Source organism: Drosophila navojoa, chromosome X, assembly GCF_054131105.1.
Source record: "Drosophila navojoa isolate 15081-1374.11 chromosome X, UAZ_NAV_1.0, whole genome shotgun sequence".
Classification (NCBI taxonomy): Eukaryota; Metazoa; Arthropoda; class Insecta; order Diptera; family Drosophilidae; genus Drosophila; species Drosophila navojoa.
The window spans coordinates 14,872,658-14,896,353 of NC_142895.1; the positions used below are offsets into that span (position 1 = coordinate 14,872,658).

At 42.0% G+C, this 23,696-nt stretch overlaps 1 protein-coding gene across 4 annotated transcripts in view; it reads right to left on the reverse strand.

Moving 5' to 3' along the window:
• Positions 1-899: 899 nt before the first annotated feature.
• The window catches only part of Neto (Neuropilin and tolloid-like), a 107,324-nt gene continuing 84,527 nt past the window's right edge, over positions 900-23,696 (reverse strand). For 2 of the 4 annotated variants that reach the window (XM_089265175.1, XM_089265173.1), the window contains exons 10-13: positions 8,742-8,824; positions 7,914-8,198; positions 5,149-6,280; positions 900-5,038 (exon numbers count right to left, since the gene is read on the reverse strand). In XM_089265175.1, coding sequence (XP_089121301.1) covers positions 5,518-6,280; positions 7,914-8,198; positions 8,742-8,824 — 1,131 coding nt within the window. In that variant the 3' untranslated portion in view covers positions 900-5,038; positions 5,149-5,517. Of the gene's footprint in view, positions 5,039-5,148; positions 6,281-7,913; positions 8,199-8,741; positions 8,825-11,899; positions 12,826-23,696 lie in introns of those variants that run through there. The other 2 variants (XM_089265174.1, XM_089265176.1) reach the window with 2 other exon arrangements.

The window sequence follows — 23,696 nt, forward strand, 5'->3', positions numbered from 1 at the left end:
CCGCTTTGAAAATTTCCCTTTACAACAAAAGAAATCTCTTTTGACGAAACTCGCTTTTAACCGTTTAGCACATAGCAAAGACACAAACCCGAGATATGAATGCAATGTTGTTTTTGCCAAGCTTCACTTCGGCTGCAGTTCAGAGAGCTTTCGAGCCTTAACGGCTTTACGAAATGAAAGCGCGCTCGAAAGAGGAAACGGAAATGAGCGAAGCCCAAGCTGAGAAACTACCTGGAATTCAGCTGCGGGTAGCGTATGCCGTAGTGAATAAAAATCTCCCCTGAAACCCAAAATGAAACATCAAATTTTGCTTTGTTTGCACAATGAAAATTTTTTATTTTGCCGCATTCGACTTTTTTTTTTTTTTATTTTACACATTTAATTCTTTTCTTTGTTGCACACATAAAATTTGGCTTACTTAAACTAAATTATTTTTATGCTCTCATTATAAACTTTTGTTATCCGCTCAGTTTCGCTTAAATTTGTATTTTTATCGCGTCAATTTACTTTAGTTTACACACAATGCAGTCGTTAGTTTTTAATGCGTGTTAATGCTAGTCAAAAAAAAAAAATTATTACATACATATATGTATGTATAGTATATACATGTATATGTATAATCATTAATTAATTTATTTAGACAGTTTTTTTTTATCGTAACATCTAGTAAAAATTTTAATAGTAGTTGATTCTTTTTTGTTATGTTTTCTGTTTTTTTTCCCCCTATCTTTTTTGATATACTTAAAGTATATTCTGCGTTATTAAAAAAAAAAATTATATATATATTATACAAAAAACTTTTTATTCATTTTTTATGCCTTAACTAGTTAGACAATTACGAGTAAAATACTTGTAATATCCATTTTATTGTAGTAAAATCGATAAATTTGCATTATTCATATTTCTTCGTTTTTTTTTAATTTTTGTTGTTGACATTTATCTTTCGTTTTCGACTTATATATATACACAATTTGGCTAAGAGTCCAATTGGCTTAGGCTAAAAGAAAAATATCGATATCTTAATGTGTATTGTATGTGTGTGTGTGTGTGTGTGTGAACTCAATAGCCAAAGCTAGGCTTCAATTTCAGCTGAAGTTAAACTTTATTGAAATTACATTAGCTATGAGGAGTCGCGCTTAAAGATTCAATAACAAACACACTCAGAGCTCAAAGCGAATAAAGTAGAGAGTGACTGCGGCACAGGTGAGTAAAACAATTGAGGAGAGCGCTAGGCGGGTGTGCCCGACCAGCTGATGCCCTGTACCACATGCCGAGCTGCTGTATGTACTTTAGCCCACATCTGCATATGCATCAACAAAATCACACGCACACTAATGCAGATGCCACTAAATTGATTTATCGAAATTATTTATAAAGTAACAAATAAATTATGAAATATACAATTTGACGTGAGGAGTCGAACTCGCGTCTGTAGCTAAACGTCTGGCGTCGCCTCTACGCACACCGTCATTCCGGGAAAACAATGCGAAAGTCAAGGCTAAAGCAGCATGTTTGAAAGGGTTAGTCTATGCTGCAATGCAAGCTGTGTGAGCGTGTATGTGTGTGTGTGCGTTGACATGGCTGGAGCAAGAGCTTACGCCAGGCGCTAAATTGACCAAACATTTTCTTAAACAACTTCTGTGTTATTCTACGGATTTGGATGAAATGTGCAACACAGAAGGCTTCAAATAATACAATACAATGCATAGATATATTGAAATTTGTCAAATAGTGAATATGCGCAATGTACATACAAAGCTTGTTGAGTACTCAATGGACACAGAATTCAATGTAATATTGTTGTAATTATTTCTGTTGATTTCCTGAAAATTGAAGGAGGTATTCATGATATGGACATGGGCAGCTGAAGTTTTATACTCTAGCTGCAGAGACATACGAATAGAGAGACTAGGCTAAGTGAACTCGGCTGTAGTATATAGAAAATACTTTCGTTCAATGAGTTCAACGAATGACTAGATTAAGTCGCAGCCTAATGGGTAGTATATACATATATCTATATATATCATATCAAGTCAAACCATGCTCAGGTTAGCTGATGAGCGTTATCGATTCGAATCTCTTATCGCTCGCTTCTGGGCCTCTGGTCGCTGCGCATTCAACTGAAAGTGAGTTGTATCACTCAAAAGAAAAAAAAGTTAACAATTCTATATAATGAAGCGGCATATTTTTGGTCGAATTGTATTTTCCATTGCGGCGGAACCGGCCAACGGGCTGCGTGCTTTTTTCGCCACCAACATTGAGCAGAATTTTCATATTTTAATGACTTTTGCGGCTGTCGGAGAATACAAATTTAATTTGACGCCGGGCTCTTGCAATGTGTCCAGCTGTCTCTGGCTTTGAGCTGGGTCATCTTTAGTGTGCATCTACAAGTTGTCGCCTGCTGCTGCTGTGGCTGCTGCTGCTGCTTTAGCCTCTGCTTTCAGTGGCGGCATTGACTTTGGCCAGCTAACGTCTAACCGTTTGTAATCAGCCTTTAATCCTGCTAATGACTCCTGCTTCAAATTGCAAGGCTGCATGACAAGCGCATCGTGTGGAGAGTAATGAGCGGTTTTTGCCATCGCCATCGCCATTGCCATTGACATCGGCCATGCCCCATTTGTGCCACTCGCCCCACCTGCCCCACCTGCCCCATCTGCCCCACTCTTTGACCGCTTGCCAATCGGCTGTCCGTTGCCTTCTATTTCACTCTTCTTCGGCTCATCATCATCATTGCCTGTGTCGTGCTTCCTCGTTCAATTCAATCAATCAAATTGCTTGGCATTTTTAGCTTAGTACCATTCGCACGCAGCCACGCCTCCTACGCCGCCCCTCACTCAGACATCTCACACTTGTCCCTGTCAGCATGCGTCAGTCCATTCCAAATATTCGAAACTTTGCGCTTTTATCCAAATTACAACGAAAACTTTGATACAATTAAATTGAAAAAAAGGAAAAGAAAGGCGAGAAAAATTGTCAGCAAGCAAATGAATCAATCTACATTTAAATCAATCAATCTGTGATGTTAAACATAATGAACGAATTTGGGTGGATTTATAACTGATTTCAAATATTAGAAATGTATGAATCAGTCTTTGATTGATGAATCACTCATTCTGCATATGAATATACATGGTAATCAAATGAATCAATCATTTATCAATCGTAGATTTAATATAGAAAGGCAGACAAGTATATCAATCATTGATTACGGATCAATCGTTGTTTCTAGTTATACGGAGCTCACTCCTTGAATATGTTGATCAATATATCCAAAACATTAACAATCATTGATTGATATCATAGAGAAAATACTTTTGATTGATACGATGCCATTGATTGATCAATCATTGATTCTGTGCATACAGAAATTTGTAAATTGAGCATATCATTGATTGATCAATAAAGCTCATCAATCATTGATTCATTATAAACGAAAAGCAACGTGCATCAATCATTGATTCTGCATTCACGATTCCAATGAACCATCCATCAATCTTGGATGCGCCATACAAAGATCGCTTAAGGAATATGAGAACCTAACCATTTTCAAAACATTACAAATTCCCTATTCATTTTATGCAGCAACATCATTTGAGCTTAATTATGAAGTTCTTAACTATATCATTATGCCAGCTGATTATTTATAGCATGAACTGTAAGTTAGTAATTCGTGCAGATATAATCTACATAATCTATATCTGTAATTGCAAAATCTAATTCGAAAATAAACTTATATATTTACACTTATTGCATGAAATACTACTTAAGAACTCTATTGGCTTCTTGGAACACCCGGATAAGAAATGAAACTCGAAATTGCGAAAGTGTTTTTCTTGAGATTCGAGAAAACAAAACTTGTTCAATGAAATTGAATTTCGGAACACGTTCAACTGGTAGTTCTTGTGCTTTTTTTTATGTATTTTTCGGGTGCACAATTTGGGGCAGAGGGCAAGAAGAAGAAAAAGCCATTGAACGCCAACGCAATATGGTGACCGTGCTAATTGTGAGTTGACAGTTTTCCGCGCCAGATGGGAGTGAAAAGCAGAAAAACGTGCAAAGAGACACAGAGAGTGGGAGAGTCGGAGAGAGAGGGGGGCAGGGGAAAGGGAAGGGGAAGCAACTCCACTTGAACGCCGGTCGAGCGGTTGGGGCTGTGTCAAAGATGATTGTGCGTCAAAAAATGAATTCTGAACGCAGTCAGATAATCAAATTGACGTTGAGATATTTGAGTATGTCCATTTAACAGAGGGCAGCCCCGGGGAGACGATGGATGCGAGAGCGAGCGAGTTGGAGAGCGCTGGGTGGGCGGTGAAAACAATTTAATAAAATCATTAAAGCAGCTGGGAAAGCGAGCGGCCCCAGCGAACGTGCGACGAATGTGCTGAAAATCACTTAAAAACTATTTTCACGCAAATTGCTTCAGTGCCATGTGATAGGTAGCCGAGGGTATAAGAGAGTGGAAGTGAGCAGGAGTGGGGCTGGGGGTAACGTGCTGCTGCTTGCACGTGCACGTGATGGATGGACTGCGTCTGACCCACTCGCTGGCTACATTCGCCATTCGTCTCCCTGTCACGTTCGTCATGCATGTAAATGAAGAAGTTCCCGGATCGCTCATGCTGGCCGCAAGTCAAGCAACAGGATTCGGACTGCTCTGCGGCCACGCGGAGGGCACAGGACAGGGCAGGGCGTAGCCGGGGCAGAGAGCCAAAGAGAGCGATGCTCAAAATGTCCAAATGGTGGTCAGCGCTTGCTGTTGTCGCTGTCTCCCCTGCTGCTCCTGCTCCTGCTGCTGCTGCTGCTGCTGCTGCTGCTGCTGCTACTGCTGCTGCTGCTGCTGCTGCTCCTGCTGTCGTTGTTCTTTGGCAAATGTTGTTGTCGAGCGTCTGCTTAGTGTCTGCACGTTTAGTTGTACATTGGTCGGAACAGCAGCGCCTATTTGGCTATATATATATATATGTGTATATGTGACTGAGGACATGTGCAGGGCTCTGCATTCAAGTGCATTGAGTGCCTGTTTCTACGCTCGACAGCAAAGAGGCTGCGCTTAAATAGGGATAAATTTGACAAAGAAGAAGAGCAGTTGCCACCCCCACCCCCACCCCACCCCAGCCCACTCGACAAAAGCCAGGCTAGGCAAATTAACATTACCTGGCCTTAAAGCCAAAAATACAATTGAATGCGACATTGTGTTCCGGCCGGAAAAGTGGCGTTTGCGTTTGCTATTCGTTTGCCTGATTGCGCCACGCCGTCTCCATGTCCGCGCTCATGTTCGCCTCCGTGTCCGTGTCCGTGTCCGTGTCCGAGTCCGAGTCCGCATCCGTGTCTGTGTCGACGTCCGTGTGCATGTCCGTGTCGTGTCAACGGCGTCGCTGTTGCTGTGGTTAATATGCCAGCCATTGTGCCATGCTTCTGTTCCTTGTTGTTGTTGTTGTTGTTGTTGCTGTTGCCTATGGCTGTTGCTGTTGCTGCTGCTGCTGCAGTTGCTGTTGTTGCTGATTGGCGTGCAATCCTTAAATGTCAATGGGACGTCATGATAATCACGTCTGGCGCTGAATTCCGTATGTCAATGAACACTTTCGACTCCTCATTCTTCTGCTGCTTACCGACGCCGCCGCCGACGCCGCCGCCCTTGCTGGGCAGCACCGTCGTTTGGCCCTGCAGCTGGGCGTGGCCCTTCGGCAGTCGCGTAGCAACGCTGGGAGCTTGCTGCTGTTGCTGCAGCTGCATTTGCATCTGGTGCTGCAGCTGCTGCTGCTGTTGCTGCTGCTGCTGCTGATGCTGGTGCGCAGGATGCGGATGATGTGTGCGCTGCGGCAACTGCTGATGCTGTAGCTGCTGCTGATGCTGATGATGATGATGGCAGATCTCTTGCGGCTTGACGGCGGAGGCCACTATTACGCCATAATGTGAGCGCTGCCCACTGCCGCTGCCGCTGCCAACGCCGATGCCGACGCCGCTGTGCCGCTCCTCCAGCTCGATGGACTCGTGTTGTGACGGCGCACGTGGCAGGTGCATCTGACTGCGACGCGTCAGTGTGCCCAGATGCGCTGCAGCCGCTGCTGCTACTGACGGCGGCGGAGGCGTGGCCACCGGCAGCGACGGCGACACGGCCATCAGGCCCGGCGCCGCAGCCTGCTCGTAGCCGAATGTGGAAAAGAAGCGCGGCGGCGGCGGTGCCATAACAGCGCCAGCCACGCTCCCACCGCCCAGCGATGACGAGCCGGACTTCTGTCTCATTAGCGTGGCGACGGCGCTGGGGCTGTTCGCGAACAGCGACTCCCTGCGGTGCAAAAGGTGTAAGCAAAGAGGAGAAGTGAAACATTTCAATATTTGTCTTCCACGCTCCTTAAACAAACCCTCACCCGGACCAGGACCCGGACCCGGACCCAGACTCAGACCCACATTCACATCCACATTCATGCCCACACCCTCGCGCTTAATCAAGGCGTCTGCTCCGACCCCATCATCAGCCATATGGTTCTCGCCTTTGGGGCGCTGTTGAAACTGTGAATGTTATTTTTACTATCCGTCCGCCTCTTTCATTGCCAGTGTTATATTGTCACTGTCATACCGCGACTCTTGCCATCCTATCATTTTCATACTGAGTATGTTACATAGACGCTAATCCACAGTTAATGTTGTATGATTACTGTTATACAGTCGGTGTTATACTGTCATACCATATTATTATGCCTATCTAATAATTTCTTATTTATATTATACAGTCATTGTTATATAGGCAGTGCTTACGGCCACTGTTATACAGTTATACAGCCATCATTGTTATACTGTCTTGTCACTGTTATACAGTCGTCGTTTGATATAATCACTCATACTGATGAACAGTAGTTGTTATAATGGCCCAGTTATTCAATGACTGTTATACTGTCCGCATTAAATTATCAGTCCTAATCAGCTACTCTATTAATATCCCTGTAATGCTGTCGATACTATACAGACCCTGTTGAATAGCTGATGTTATGCTAGTAATACTTCAATGACATATTCATACTGCTACCATTTCAATATTTTCTTAATAATGTAACTGTTATATAGTGCATCAGAATTGTGTAGTCACTTTATTGCAGTCATTCTTATACTAGGATGATTCCACGTGAAGCAGTAATTGTTTATCTGTTATCTGTCATACCATTAATATATCACTAAGACTGTTATACTGTCACACTGCCTAAAAATAATATGTTATACTGTTATATAGTTACATTTTTAAACTATTATACTGTTATACTGTTATACTGTTATACTGTTATACTAATAATACTGCTAATACTGCCCATACACTCACTGTCATACTGTCTATGCAATGCAGTCACTGTAAGACAGTCATCGTTATCACTGTCACTGTGATGCTGTTACTACCGTCGCACAGAGCAGGGCACATCTCTGGCGTGCGTGCTTGTGTCATCCTTGTGATTGTTAGGCCACCTCAACCCCGACTCCCACGCCCTTGCCCGGCTCTGACTCAGCTGTGTACAAATGATTCTAGCCCAATGAAGATGCATGCAAATATAAATATTTGCATCGATTTGTGTTGTACAAGCATCGGGCGCTGTGTTTCCGGGTCTCGTACAAGCTATCTTTCCCCATTGCGCCCAGGCAGTCAGGCAGCCAGGCGTCCCGGCACCCATGTAAAGCCATTTCGATACTACGTATGCGCCATGCGCTCGGTCGCATCTTTCCATCATAAGCCGCATCATGAAAACATTTTCATTGTTTTTGCTGTTTGCTCATCGTTGACTTTGCAATTTGTACGATGGCTTGGGTGCGTCTAGCGTGCTGCACATATGCTGATGATGATGACCGGGCAGGCCCAAGCACACAAACACACCCATATACACATAAACACACACACACATATGTATATATATATAACAAATCCCCCATGCATTTACCTCGTTTGACAGCCCATATCACAGGCATTAACCGGTGCGGTCGCTATCGCCGCCTTTGTCATCATCTCATGCGTTGCCGTCGTTGTTGAGGACGATTCGCCGTCGTCGCCATCGATGCCGCCGCAGAGGCTCGTTTGGGTCATGTCCGGATTTCGGCGCAATATACTGTGCTCCTTCTCCTTAAAGTCGGCCTTGCTCGACTGCGTCGACATGGGCACAGCCTCGCGATAGTAACGATTCGAGACGTCATCGAGTATTTGCAGTGACGTCTGCGAATGCTTCTGTCTGCAATGAGTCAATCCAAAAGCCAAAATGCTCAAATCAATCAAACACCAAATCAAACAGACCTCAATCAGCCAAAAGAAATCCTCTAACGACAGATTCAGTTGAGATGCGCAATTTCATTCATTTCATCAGTTGGAATCGTAAAAGTTTTGCGTGAATCGAATTTACATTTGATAAATTGAATTTTCATAGATTTCAAACATGATTCAGCTTCAGGTTGTTCAACGATTTGAACTATTTATGCATCTTTATATCTATCTATTTGCCAACTTTTCACGTAATATTTAGAACTTTCTCATTTAGTTTGAATTGCGAACATTTCTAGTATCTAAACATTTGAAACCTGGAATTTCTATAGATTTTAAACATGATTCTGCATGAATATTTTATAATAATTTCTTATTGGATTATATATAAATCTATTCATTTAACTTATACGACTTTTTACTGGTCAAAACGAACAAAGCAGCTGCTGCCATGAACAGGTGCACTCTGCCTGGGCTAACGGCTCGGTAAAAATCTGGTTAAATTCAATGAACTCACCTTGATATGTTCTCGCGTGAACGCGCCTTGGAATTGCGGCCCATCTCGTCCAGCTTGCTCTCCTTGGACTCGCGTATGTGCTCCTGCAATGATTAAGAAATGGCAGAGAAATGGCCAACAAAAGTAACAAAAAAATGTTGCATGAGTGAAGTAGACAGAGAGAGAGGGCAATAGCGTGATACATATATGAATATATTTACGCATATGCACGTATATATGTTTATATATATATATATATTCAGCCAATATTCAAGCATAATAAACGTAATAATAAATATTTTCAATTAATTTTGCGGACACTGAATGTTTGGACAGGACAGCGAGAGCGAGTGCGAGTGCGAGAGCGAGAGCGAGAGTGGGAGCGAACGGGAAACGGCCACAAAACAAAGCCATCGAGGTGTGGCAACTGTCCCCAGTCAACAGTGTGCAGCAGCAGCAGCAGCAGCAGCAGCCGTGCACTGGGGCGTATGCGTAATATTAATTTTCAGTGGTTTCATGCTGGCAGCAACCGTCAACCGTACAGCCAAGGCAGCAATTAAGCCGTCGCCACCTGATACCCGGCTGCCGGACAGACAGACAGACAGACAGGCAGACAGACGATGCCGCCCACTGAGCAGCTGCCTCAAGTTAACCCACAGTCGAAGTCATTAATACGCCGATTGTGCACAAGGACTCACAACAAGGAGCAGCAACACTTGAGCGTGCATAAAATGCAGCATAAATACGCAAATACTACATAATAATGAAGGCAGCAAAACGAAACGAAACGAAACGAAACGGAACCGAACGGAGCAAGTGCTCTATCGAATGGGATGCCATGGACCAGAGACGAGCAGAACAGAGCAGAGCATAGCTCAAAGCAGAATCGAGTGCATGCAGCTGCGGCTGCAGTAGTTGAGGTCAGAGAGGTCGGTCGGTGAGCAGCTGACCCCACTGTAGCTAGAGATGCGCTCAGGGCGAAATCTCTGAGCCCCTTGCTTCAATTGCCGCATTGTGGTCGTCGCTGTGGCTCGACCGCGCACCTCAAACTGCATTTATAATCAAATACGCAAGTCAAACATTTTATCCATTTGCCTATTCCATTTTGCCCACTGTTTATTATACAATATTTCCATTTGCATTTCCATTTCCATTTTCATATCCATCTCCATCTCCATCTCCATCCCCATCCCCATCTCCATTTCCACTTAGTGTCCATCATTTTAAGCCGCGTGCCACTACATCTTCAATTATAACAACAACTTCTGGGCTATTTGCTATATTCTTCTTCTTCTGCTATCCTTTTTATTGTCTTTTTTTTTTAAGTATTAGTTCAATGAACCCTTACGAGCTTAGGAACCTTTAGGCCAGAACTAATACTTTAGTAATTGGTTTACGTTTATATTTTTTCCTTTCTATGTTTTCGATAATATTTACATTTACTCAATTTAATTTTGCTTAGCCCCGTAATTGGGTATCTGCTGTGCTTAAGCCTTGTTAGGGCTCTCATTATTAGATATTGCACAACTGCCTTTTTTTATTTATTTCATGCCCTGAACCCATTGATGAGAATGGAAAGTCAGACCCTGATGGGTTCGAGGAAATGAATGTAAGAGGCAAAGCGAGGCGTGGCAGAACCTTAGATTCTTGAACAGGACGACGAGCTAGACGGCTATTTGTTGGTTCATTCATACAACATATACATGTGTATATATGAACGTTTCGATCTCAAAACCTATATGAGCCAGAGAATTGCAATTTTATAGCTTATACTCCACATATCATGCAGATATCAAGTTTTCTTACGAAAAATCGATAACAATTCCTATTTTAAGATTATCCACTATTGAAATTCAATTCTTAAGCAAGGAAAAATCTCAATCAACTTTTTTTATGTGCCAAATTGTTTACAATAATTTGATTTGAATTATATTTTACGTAAGGGTTCTATATTATTATTTTAAAAATCTTTTAAATTGAAATGCAGTTTAACTATATCAACTTTATTAAACCGACAGACTTTCAATAGGAAAAAAAAAAGTTCTGATGTATCCGGGTATTTGCTAGTCGGGCACTTTTGCTTAAGACTTTCTTGCTTGTTTATTACGTATTATTCGCGTGTTATTAATACTCTGACTTGACAAGCTCAAGGGGGGTTCGCTTATTAGTTTCGTATACAAAGTAGTTTTAAGCTAGAGACTCTGTAGCTGGCAATTAGTGTTAATTGAAATATCCTAGAAGAGTCACTCAGCCGTTTCCGTCTAAACTTACTTTCACATGGAATTTTCCGTAACTGCGTATACTCAATATAACAAAGAAGGCAAGATTTTTATAGAATTTAATTTCTTTTTTGTTTTATTTTTTTTTTTTAATTTATTTTATTTATTCAATTTCTTTTTATTCGTTTGATAAATGTTAACTATTCAGTTTGGAATTATCCACTACAGCAATACGTAAATAGGAATAATTATGACACAAATGGTATGCTTGATTGCGGCTTCGTGTGATATCTTATATATTTCACTGGGTAAACGCGGCAATATTTAATGTATGTATATTTATATATATATCTATACTCATATATATATGAATTTAAATTCCATTGCTAATATGTTTTATATGAATGTCACTTAACTAAATGCGGATCGAATTTTGTTCTCAAAACCAAAAAACATTTTTCGAAAAACAATTCAAACATAAATGGAAATGGAAATAGAAATGGATGTTTGGCCACATTTTTCGTTTTTGATTGATTGACTGACAGATTGATCATGAAAACAGATAAATCAAATTTGCAACCAGACCTACGAATTCATTTAAAGAGGGGGGGAAACAATACATTTGAAGTGAAAATCGAATGGGCTTCAAAATAATTGTGCTTCGCTGCTGGTTAATGCTAAGGAAAGCCAATTGAGAGGGTGGGAGGTGGGGTGGGGGGTGTTTGCGCGGTTACTGGCAGTGAGCGCAATGAGAGTTCGATTGAGTATGAGCACGACCTCTGATTCACAGTCACAAGCACAAAGGCCAGCTGTGATAGAAACCAATAAAGGGGAGCAGGGGTAAGCGCATATCGAACCGAATAATGGAATGTTAATGTGTGTGTGTGTGTGTATGTGTGATCTGTGATTCATTGTGCAATAGCTAAGATTATCCGGAAAGCAGCAGTCGACGCCCCCACGCTGGCTTAGATGATTTTGTGAAAGAACTTCAAGCCGCGCCTGGCCTTTGGCTTCGCCTTGCCTCCAGTTGCCTCCAGTTGCTGCAGCTGCAATTGCTGCACCTGCAGCGGCGCTGGCGGCGGCGGCGGCGTCAGCTGTGGCAGTATCGCGTCCATTTCGGTGGACGTTGACGAGCAGGCGGTGCCTGTGGGCGTGCTGCACTGCAGCGAGCTGGTGTACGAGTTGCTGGAGCTGGGCAGCTCCAGGCGAGCGCCGGTTAGAGCCATGCAATGGCCAGCAACGAGCACGAATTCATCGTCTTCGGGCACGGTGGCGCTGTCGCTGTCGCAGCTGAAGCCGATGCCATCGTCGTACTCATCGTCCTCCTCCTGCTCCTCCTCCGCCTCTTCCTCCTCCTCATCGCCCTCCTCCGCCGCCGCCGCCGCCGCGTGCTGGTGCTCCTCAGCGCGTAGCTGCTCCACATTTCCCTCTGCCTCCAGCTGCACCGGTTCGCCAAGCTGCGCCGCCTGCTCTGGCTTATAGTGACAGGCACTGTCGTACGCCAGCCTGCGATCCGGCCCATTGTTGCTCGGGCAATCGTAATCGTAATCGTAATCACATTCGTAATCGCAGTCGTAATCGACCCTCACCGGCGCCACCTGTTGCTGCTGCGCCTCATAGTTGCAATCTTGACTGCTGTTGCTGGCATTGCTCCCATTGCTGTCGTTGCTGTTGCTGTTGCTGTTGCTTGGCTCCAGATGATTGTAATCCTGATTAGCATATTGCTGTTGCAGTTGCTCGTCCAGCTGCTTGCGCTGCTCGTGCTCGAGACTGTATGCGAAATCGCATAGAAAATCGTTTTGTAATCCCACGAAAATGGCGCTCTTGGGAGCGCCCAGGACAAAGGAATCAATGTGATAGATGCTATCACGCAGTGCTGGAACATCCTGTGGATAGAGCATATAGAAAGACAGAAGAACAGAAAGAGACAGAGACAGAGAGAGAGAGAGAAAGAAAGAAAGAAAGAGAGAAAGAGAGACAGACAGTGTGTAGAGATGTTGTGAGAGAGAGATAGACAGTGTCGAAGATGGAGAGAGAGAGAGACAGAGTGAGTGTATGTTTGATAGAGCAAGAGAGAGAGAGAGACAGAAACACAGAGAGTGAGAGACATATAACACAATCGACCAAGAATAGAGCGCGATATACATCGAAAGTTGTGCCACTCTATGTATATATGTGTGTGTGTGTGTGACGATGGCAGTGAAAGAGATAGAGAGAGAGCTACAGACACAGAGACAGACAGAGACAGAGAGAGAGTGAGAGTGAGAGTAGCAGGCGATAGGTTACAGGAAATTGTGGCTGGGCTAAAAGTGCATCATGCATGACGACTCTACAGCTCTACGGCAAACAACAACAGCAAGCACATTAATGACAGTCATCATAAGGATGCTGGCTACACAAATACTAAAAGCCAAACAGAGCGACGACGAGAGAGCGAGTTGAGCGAACAAGAAACGCACGACAATTCGCACCGACCGCAAAGACCAGACAAAACTCCTATGCCAAATGCTATGAAATCCACCTAAAAAGCAACCGCAAAAATATCCAAAAAGGAAAAATATATGTATAATAATAATAACTAGATATAAGTATACATAAGACATTCCTGCCACATATGTACGCATGTATGCGGAGTCCTGTGAAATGTGACAAACAGAAAACGGGCGAGCGAGCGAGCGACCATAACATAATCATAAACGAGTAAGAAAATTATAAAGATAGCGACGCAACGATGCTGAAATATCCTTTTTAGGATCTCGCTGTGCAGCTGGCATGGGTATAAGTGCGTGAAAGGACCGAGAGTGTGTGCGTGAGAGAGAAAGAGGGGGGAGCTTTTGGTGGCGCAGAGTAGAGTTGTCAGGCGAAGCAACTGGTATATGATATACTAAGCGTTACATTTGAAGCTGATGGATGCTGAATGTTAGTTGTTATTGTTATAGAAATCATTCACGCAAGAATAAAAGCGATAAGTATTGATAACAAGTTTAAGTTTAAGTTTACTGAAATCGTTATCGATAAATATACGAATGATGCTAGGTATACTAAATTGAAGTTAACTTCTTATGCCCTTAGACTTGAATGTTATACGAATGAATAGTAGAGTAAACGATTTTTGATTTCAGCCTTTATCGATAAGTATCGATAGCTTGTATTGACATGACTTGTGTCTTGTGAATACATGAAGCAAACTCTAAGTTTACTCTTTTCCAGTGAAACATTCATACTCAACAAGTAGAATATACCTCTCAGCTCAACTCCTACCCACACAGGGTATATAATGCACACACACACACACACACACACACACACACACACACAAAAAGGCAAACAGAAATCCAATAATAGTTACTCTTCACTAGCTCAAAATAATATCCTTCAACTGTTAAGCAGCTACCATATCAACGGAAGCTATCACTATACATCCTAACCAACACACACGCACACACACTCACACTCACACACATACAGATATTCACTTGGATAATAGCTCTGTGCAATCCATATACATATATGTATGTGCATCGTGCGGCTGAGAGCATTTTGTGCCCATCTATTGATTGGCTTCGACTTTGGCTCTTTCTTTGGCTGTGACTTCAACTTCGACTTCGACTTTGGCTTTGGCTTTGGCTTTGGCTTTGCACCTGCACCTGCAACTGGCATATTCTTAGCCTTTGCTTTTGCATTCGCCTCGATGCCAGCAGGCATTTGGCTGGCATTTAAAAGAAAAACTGAATAGTCTGCTCAGGTAATCGTCTTGGCAGCGTGAGTCAAGCCAAACGCCCGCCGGCTAAGACAGTTTTTAATTAAAGCACATAAAAAAATCAAAGTTAAACAAACAACAAAGAGCTCATTAAAGTAAAAGAAGAAGAAAAAATCTAAATAAAATTTAGTTGTACATATATATTGGCTATAAAGCAGAGAAATGTTGCTCAATATTCAAATAATGTTTATTTGTTTTCTAAATAAATACATATATTTCTATATATGTATATAAATCAAGAGAGAGAGAGAGAGAGAGAGAGAGAGAGAGAGAGAGAGAGAGAGAGAGATTCATATATAACTATACATCATTTGTAATTTGTTTTATATTTGTGAGCTTCGTTTAATTAATGGAAGTCTTTGGCATTGAGCTGCAGATGGAGTCTGCAATGCTTGCACAATTCTACACACACACACACACACACACACAGATGCAGCACACATATACTACTACATTTACAGCTCGCTCCGTATACAAAAGCGACAGACGTGATACATTGAGCTCTGGGCTCAGGCGATGATGGACGTCATTGTCCTTGGGCACCAGCTCGTTGAGCATTTTGTTTGCTTTGTTCATATTTAACTTGACTTGAGGAGCACTTGCAGCTGAAGCACATGGTGTGAATTGCATTTAAAAGCTTTAAACTCAATCAAGGCAATTTATTTTGCTAACAATTAAATATGAAATGCATTTCAAATCATATTTTACATGGAGCTATTCAAATTTTCAATAATAAAATCTAAATTGCTCTCCCTCTCTCTTTCTCTCTCTGTCTCTTGGCAGATGAAACCCTTTATAGATTTATGCTTTAGTTTTGTTATTTTATTTCGGTTGAAATAAATCCATTGTTACAAATGTATTTGTGCTTTAGTAAGCTCAAATGTACTCCTCTAGGTATTCAAAGTGTAAGCTAGCTAAAATTCATTTTGCAAACTGATTTTCATTTATTTCGTAGCGCAACAGGTGTGAGAGCTCTGAAATAATTCACTTGCCATAACTAGATATATGAAGAGCCAAGCGCTCAAAAGACTCCTCGAATGCTTCAGCAATTGCCAGCATTTGCATATCTAGAGAGCTCTCTCTAATGCTATATGCTTATGGAATCTAGCTGCTCTCGCATACATACATAGTATATTTGAATATTTGCTAGTCCAATACAATCCCATTTGTTTGTTTCTTTCCTTCTTGGGGCTCATTAGCGTAAAAGTCGCTGACAACAGCTCCGCGAAATGTCAGCGCAGCTTTTGAGGAAGTATCAATGTCAGCTGTTGCTCCCTTGGCAAATGCAGAAAGTTTTTTGTTATTTCGCCCTAAGTTGTTGCTCTTTATGCCCTGTGTATACCCTGTGCGGGCAGCAGCGGCAAATAGGGCATGATGGAACTTGTAAGAGAAACACTCTCAAGTAAATGAACTATCATGTGGCGTAGCTTGACTGAATTAAGTACGAAATATTTGCAGCAAAATTGTGCAAAGCTGAATGAGCAAGGCGAGAAGGCTTATTCAACTTTTAGCTAGAAGTTAAGGCACATTCCTCAGCCTCTGGCCATGTCTCGGCAATAAATATTAAAATAGATTTTAGCAGGCTATGAGCTGAGCTTTGAGTTATCAAATGCTCGTTTTCTTTATGTTACAGCAGCTCAAATGAGCCTGATGAACAAGCCTCAAGCAAATCTGATAGCACTCTAGATAAGGATATATCACTTATCGATCCATTGAGTTCAATTCATTTATTCTGCATAATTATGTTTAATTTTGTAGTTCTTTAAAATTTTTTTATGCCTGTATATATATAAAATTGCAGGGTATTCACTAGTCGAGCTGCTTACATTTGTTGCAGCCATTTACTGCTGCTGCTGCTGAAGCATTCTATACTATATTTGTTGCTCTATGAAGCTTTTATAAGTCAGCCACAGATTTGCACTCAACTCAGATTCATTTGGCCTCCAGTTGTTCTTCCTCTCTCTCTCTCTCTCTCTCCCTCTTTTTCTCCCTTCCTCTCTCTTATGTAATGGAAATGCAATTAATTCGATTTCGTTTTCGGCTGCGTATTGAGTTTGCCCAGTTGAATTCCCATTATTGGCATTGCCAGCCGTTGCGTCAATTGAGCTGTAATGCAAATGTTTGACAAGCTAATTCATAAACAGACACGCACACACACGAACACACACGCACACACGCCAGCGCTTAGCCAGTTTTAATTTACTTTATATTACATTTTTAATTGGCCGCAAAACTTTTCTGCATACAAATTGTGGAAATTTATGGCGCACACCTCGCACAGCCCAGACCTTTGACTCATTATCTCGCCACATGTGAACAATGCGCATACATATATTTATATAGACATAGATATCGATATAGGTATATCCGAATTTGATGTAATTAATTTGGTCCATGAACCGCAACAGCAATACGTTATGCACAAAAGTTTTACTCCAAGTTCTCCATATTTTCGAATTGAATTTCAATTATTTATATAGATTTTACAAATTCATTATGCCAGGCAGATACAGGTATCCACATACAGAATCCAAATATATATATATTTTTTATTTTTTATTTTTATTTATTTTTTTTTTTTTTAATTTATATTTTGTTTTGTTGTGGGCATGTAAAAGTTCGGGCTTAACGCTTCGCTGGCTTTGCTTTGCATGCAAAAGTTTGGCATTTGTTTAATTGGAATTCGGCATAGGTGCAGAGGGCAGCCAGAGGTTGGCAAGAGGCGCTGAATGGGGAAGAGGGGGGGCTCTGGGGGGAAATTGACTCAAAGGTTCAGTTGATTCTTTGTGCTGTGGCAAAAGTCTTCAGGCATTTGAAAATTAACTTACTTTTTAGCTTATCGGTTGGCCAAATTGCGAGAAGGCAAAGGGCTTTTAAATTGTAGCCAATTCACGCGAGCATGCAGCATGCAGCATGCAGCATGTGGCATGCAGCAATCGCACAATCCAAAAACTCAATTGTTGGCCAGTTGAGGAGCTCATTCAATGCCAATTGCGTTTGCATTCAATATTCCAGCGATTCGATGCGATTTCATTTCAATTCAGCTCTTTGATTTTTTTTTTACCAAATTTATTACGAGGTATTTATTGCAGAGCACTTGGGATTGTTGGCTGCCGGTCTGCAGCTCAAATTGATGGACAAAGCCAAGTGCATGCTCAGCTAAGAAATGGCAACAAGGCATATGAGACAGGAAGACAGAGAGAGAATGAGAGAGAGAGAGAGAGAGAGAGAGTGAGAGAGAGAGATAAAGAAATGTGTGTGATGAGTGTGAGCTTAGTTGAGCAGCTTTTTAAACTACTTCAGATTGTTTACACACACTGCCCACACATCTCTCTCCCTATCTCTCTCTCTCCCACTCAGCCATTCACTCGCTTTGTATTTGCATAGCCGAACATCAGCTGAACGAAGTGGATAATAAAATATCTATGAAAGCAAAGTGTTTAAATCGAGCGTACTCCATGGCCTGAATGCAGACGCATTCATATTGTGCATACATATGCATACATACATATATGCATACATATATGCACATGCGAGTATATATCTAGGTAGGTTGACCAAATACGTCAATAGTAAAAGCCGTGGCAGTAGAGCAAATACCGCTTGAGATCTAGTTCATATATCACATATATTCATATACAAGTACATATAAGTCATAATATGGTCTGTGCGGAGTCTTTCAACTCAGGATTACTATCAGTAGTTGCAGTTGCAGTATTAGTAGTTAGAGACAAGATTGCTGATTCTGTGGAGTTATTATCTGAATGAGCCTGCGCTTTGGCTTCTCAGTTCTGGCTCGTATGCTCACACTTTACACTGTGTGTGAGAAAGAGAGAGAATCAACGAAAGTTGCTAAACGATAACAAAAATCGAAATTCTATAAAATACACACCAATCTATATTTTAAATATGGACAATCTAACTCTTAAGATGTAGGAGATACAATTCTATAGCTAATTTTCAATAAAGGTTTTTAATCGATAAGATTGGAAATACTTATCGATTGTTAAAAAACGAATTCGCGCTGATCGATGCATGGAACTAAGACAACAAATCGCAAGACGGACATGGGTATGTCGACTCAGCTTATCGTCCTGATCAGGAATATATACACCTTGTGGGGTCTGTCACGCCTCCTTTAGCCTGTTACATACATTTTAACAGAAACAATATACCCTGTTTTCCCATTTTCAATGGGTTAAGAGCATACAAATCGAATTTTAGCTGGTCGAACTGAGAATGATCCACATACATCTCATCGGTAGGAATTCATTTGTTCTTTTCGGTCCATTTTCTTCTCGTTTCTGGCACCGTCTCTCTGCTAAATCTATAAATCTATCGATACTTATCAAAATGAAGATGTTGCTTAATAGCTATCGATAAGCAGCTCAATTTACACATGCATAAATATAGCTACCACAAATAATAGTACTTCAATAGTACCAACATATCTAGAAAGAAGACCTTACAGAAAAACTAATAGAGCAACCCAAAGAAAAGCAAACAGAAGTTGAGCCGCTTAACACTTGGTAAATTGAAAATGAAGAGGTTGAAAAAGTCTTTGATAAGCTATCGCTTAAGTCTGAGTTGATTGACTCTCTGATGATGGACTGATTGATGGCCATGGATCATGGGTTGTCAATGGCTGGGCCACGCCTCCTGGGACAGTCGGAGAACTTTCAAGTGTTGAGTTAAAGTGTAGCATTTCAATTCGCATTAAGCCAAAGCTTTTCACTTTTCGCTTTTCACTTTGCTCATCTTGCGAAACGTCGCCGAGTGGCATCCTCCACAGGGAGCTCCACAACAACAGCAGCAGGAGCAGCAGCAGCAGGAGCAGCAGCAGCTGCAGTCCTGAACCGCTATAGCCCCTCCCCCCTACAGCCGGCCCGTACTCTGACCCAGCCAGCACTCTCTTTGTATTATTTTATGGCCGTGGCTGTTTCTTTGCGAATTGCATTTCAGCTTGATTTATTTCATTTCATTTCATTTTATCCCAGTGCAACGAGCCAGGCGGCCGGGAAAATTGATGTTAGCGGAGAAATACGGTTAGCTACATAAGTTGGTTATTACTGGCTGCTTAAGCCAATGCTCCTGGCTCCCCAGCTACCCGGCTCACGCCCACTTTGACGCCCACATCAGCAGCGCCTCACGCCTCATCACTTCGGCCCAATGGAATCTCTGTGCGAACTCCGTTTCAAATAATATATTGCACTCCCAAGTGCAGGTCCCGTCTCGGCCAGCTTGAGGTCGATTCGAGCAGCGTGTGCGTTAGATAAACTTGTAGAGAAATACTAGGAAGCAGCAGCAGCAGCAGCAGCAGCTAACCGATACGATGTACACGAAACACAGATCCCGCCACATTTCTCGAATTCAGCTCTCAACACGGATGAGCGGCGTCTGCTCGGAAATGGCAGTTTTTCCATTACGCTGCCAAGCGTCGCATGCGCCAGTCCCCTTCCCCTCCGTCCCGTCTTCCCACTAACCTTGTCACAAGTGTCGCCCCCTCCACGCCCCCGCCTCGCCGGCAATGTTAGCCAGAGCTTCGCACTCTCGCGTATTACTTAATTTATATGAAATATGAAATGCTCGTCTGATACATGAAACAATAACAGCCCCAGAGTGGAGTGGGGAGGAGGATGAGTAGCATAGGTCTGCAGGGCTTGGCATGGAGTGCACGGGGATTTGAATCAACCATCAAATTAAGGCTAAAATGCATTTGTCAGATGGCGCCGTGACAGCAAAATTGCTAAAATAATAAAACTATCAGACAAACTTGTGTACTCACTTACGAATACATACAAACACACACACACACATATATTGAGTGGGTATGCATGTGTGTGCGTGCACATGTGCGTTGCTATGCTAGCTCGTAAGCTGTTTATCTCTGAGACGGCCGCCAAGACACGGAGCAAAACAAGTGGCAGCACCGCAAAATGTCCCCTTTGCCACGCCTTAACGCTCCGCAGACATACCCACCCATCCACCCGCCCCCTTCTTTGGTATCGTTGCGGCGCATCAGCAGCAATGGCAACAACTTGCTGCAAACAGCCAACACTAAAATATCACTCAAGGCAATGTTGGCTGCTGCAATATATGTATATACATATATGTATGTGTGTGTGTGTGTGTGTGTGCTGGCAGGGCAAATATGCATTGCGGCTGTTACCAAATTGGATGCAGTTATGGCATAGCACAATATGGACACACGACGCTGCCGCAGCCACAGAGAGTAGCATTTGATGCTAAATTTGAGCTTAACATTGTCACAGATCACGCTTCCTATCTTGCCCTGCGCCCCTGCGCTCCTGGCCCCTGGTCCTGCACCCATTGCTCTACTACAGGGCAAGTTCAAAGTTCAAAGTCGTTCGAAAGTGTTGCCTTCTGTGTGCAAAAAAAAAAAGGGGGAGGGGAAGCCATTTGGCATTATCAAAGAGTAATGGCAAATCCGAGTCGATTGAAAGCCATCGATCAAGCACTGCCTATCGATAGTTTCTAAATAACTGCATCGATAAGACAGAGGACCGGGCTCAATTGAAGAACATTGAAATGACTCTCTTTGGCGTCAAATGTGTAAGGGTAAAGCTGATAGAGATATGTAAATAACAGCATTGTCTGGAGGGATATGTTAATTGAGCTGCTAATCTATAATCGATAGGTGTTACATGTATATCGATACATTTCAATAAATTGTGATTTATATCTTTATCTTTATAGATCATTAAAACAATTGACAAAAATATATTCAAATGGGATTTATAATATTACCAAGAGCTTTATCTAAGCAACGATAATAATTGGCTGCTGCTGCTACAATGACGAAAATTCTTATAAAATGACTATCAATATTATCAATATACTTTTGTGACAGTTAAGAATCGATATGATCATAATTCATTTTTATAGGAATTCGCTATAATAAATATTATTGGATGTGAAACTAAGTACACCAAATGGATTTTTTGCATAATTTCATATTAATTTTAAAATTTCTATAAAGAAAATCATGATCTCACTGAATTTTTATAATACAATTAGTAGTGCAAGTTAGTCAAACAAATTGATCTAATGCATAGTTTATATTATTTTAAAAATGTCTATGAAAAAGATATGATTCAACGGTAGTCAAATTATTTCCATTAATTATATTTAAGCACCTTTTAATGTTATCGATAGCACTCAAAAAAATATTCATATACGCTATTTCATATTAAATTTTGAACAAATAATCATCTATATGAATCAATAAATTTATTGACGACTTATCGATGTTGTAAGCCGATATAAACACCTACTTAACTCTAAGCACGCCTACACACTCACACACACACACAGATCTGGCACTTAAGAGAATATTTGGACCGCAGCAACTTCAAAAGAGAAATAAAACTTCATAGAAGAGGCAGCAAATAATATATTAACAATTCTTTGTGGGCATGCCAACTGCGTGGCTAAGGTCACAGAGGCAGGGTATAGACGGCTTTCAAGTGGCTTGCGTTTGACAGTTAGCAGTTGCTGCCAAAAAATAATGTGTGCGTGTGTGTGTGTGTGTGTGAGCGCACGAGTGTGCAGCGAGCGTGCATATACTTTTATCAGCAAGTACATGCTAAAAACTAAGTGGTAAACGAATTTTGGGCAAGAAATTCCGCAAAGTCGAAGGAAATAAAAAACAGAGAGTGAGAGAGAGAGAGTGAGAGAGCGAATGAGAAACGTAGCAAACGCCATCTCGGATAAAAGAAGCAGCGAGTGGCATGCCACAAGCGAGCGCAGCACATGCAACAAACGACCTCAACTTGGAAACTGTGAAACTGTGGAATATGGAAATACATGTAATAAAATATGTATATGCACCATTTTGTATACGAGACGAGTCTGTCCAAATATTTAACCCTTTTATCTCAATCTCTACCGCTCTACCCACGCTCCCACGCTCCCACTCTACCACCGCGTGCCCTGCGGTCCTAGCTGAATTTTTGTTGGTCAATTTTGTTTTTTTTTTTCTTTTCGGGCTGCAGCGTTCGGTCCGTCATTTAGTGGCATAACGGCATATTAAAGTGGCCATCGATGGCGTTGCCGCAAAGCAATTTCTTTGTGGGTTGTCCACAAACACACACAAACACACACACATGCAGAGCAGTTAGCCGGCAGCTTAGCCATTGAGCATCGATCGAACTGCTGAATGATTTCATCAAATCCGCTGACGTTGAATTGATTTGATTTGATGTGCGCTTTGTGCAAATTTATTTGATGCAGTTTCATAAATGCGACCGGCCATAAAAAACAGTAAAAGTCAAAGTAAAAACGGAACTGCGAGCTTTACTTTGCTCGAGCCTTTGCCACTTTCATTTCTATTTCTCGATGGCATAATTTTTCACGTTTCACAAAACGATTTTGCCCAGCAACGCTACGGCTGGGTTGATGCTCCACCAAAAAGGTGAATCACACAGAGAGAAAGAGAGGGAGAGCATCAATGCTGCTCCCACTCCAACATTACATCTCACCCACCTCCCCTCCCTCCTCTCCTCCGCTCCTCATTCTGCACATTTACACACTTGAACCTCTGCCAAGCACTCGAGGCGATAATCAGATTGCCAAGCTGGCATGCCCCTTTCCCTTGGCATCTACCTAGCATCCTAACCTGCCGAGCACTCACGTTTGTGCCTGTGCATCTGTTTGTGTGTGTGTGTGAGTGTGAGTGTGAGCGTGTTGGTGTGCGTGTTAATTGAACTGTTCGACGTGCATAGTCAGCGCTTGTTTTACAATTCGGCTGGATATGTCAGGCTTTAAAAGTTGCTGGCATCAATAGCACCGACACACACACAGACACACACAGTCACACACACACACACACACACAGACACACACACACACGACTCGGCATCGCCATCATCGCTTAAAGCTCACATCTTAGCCAGAAAATTAAGTATACGTAGAGCCCAAGTTTTCCGATTTTCAACTTTTGCTTCTTCCTCTTTCTCTTCTTCCTCTTCTTCAACT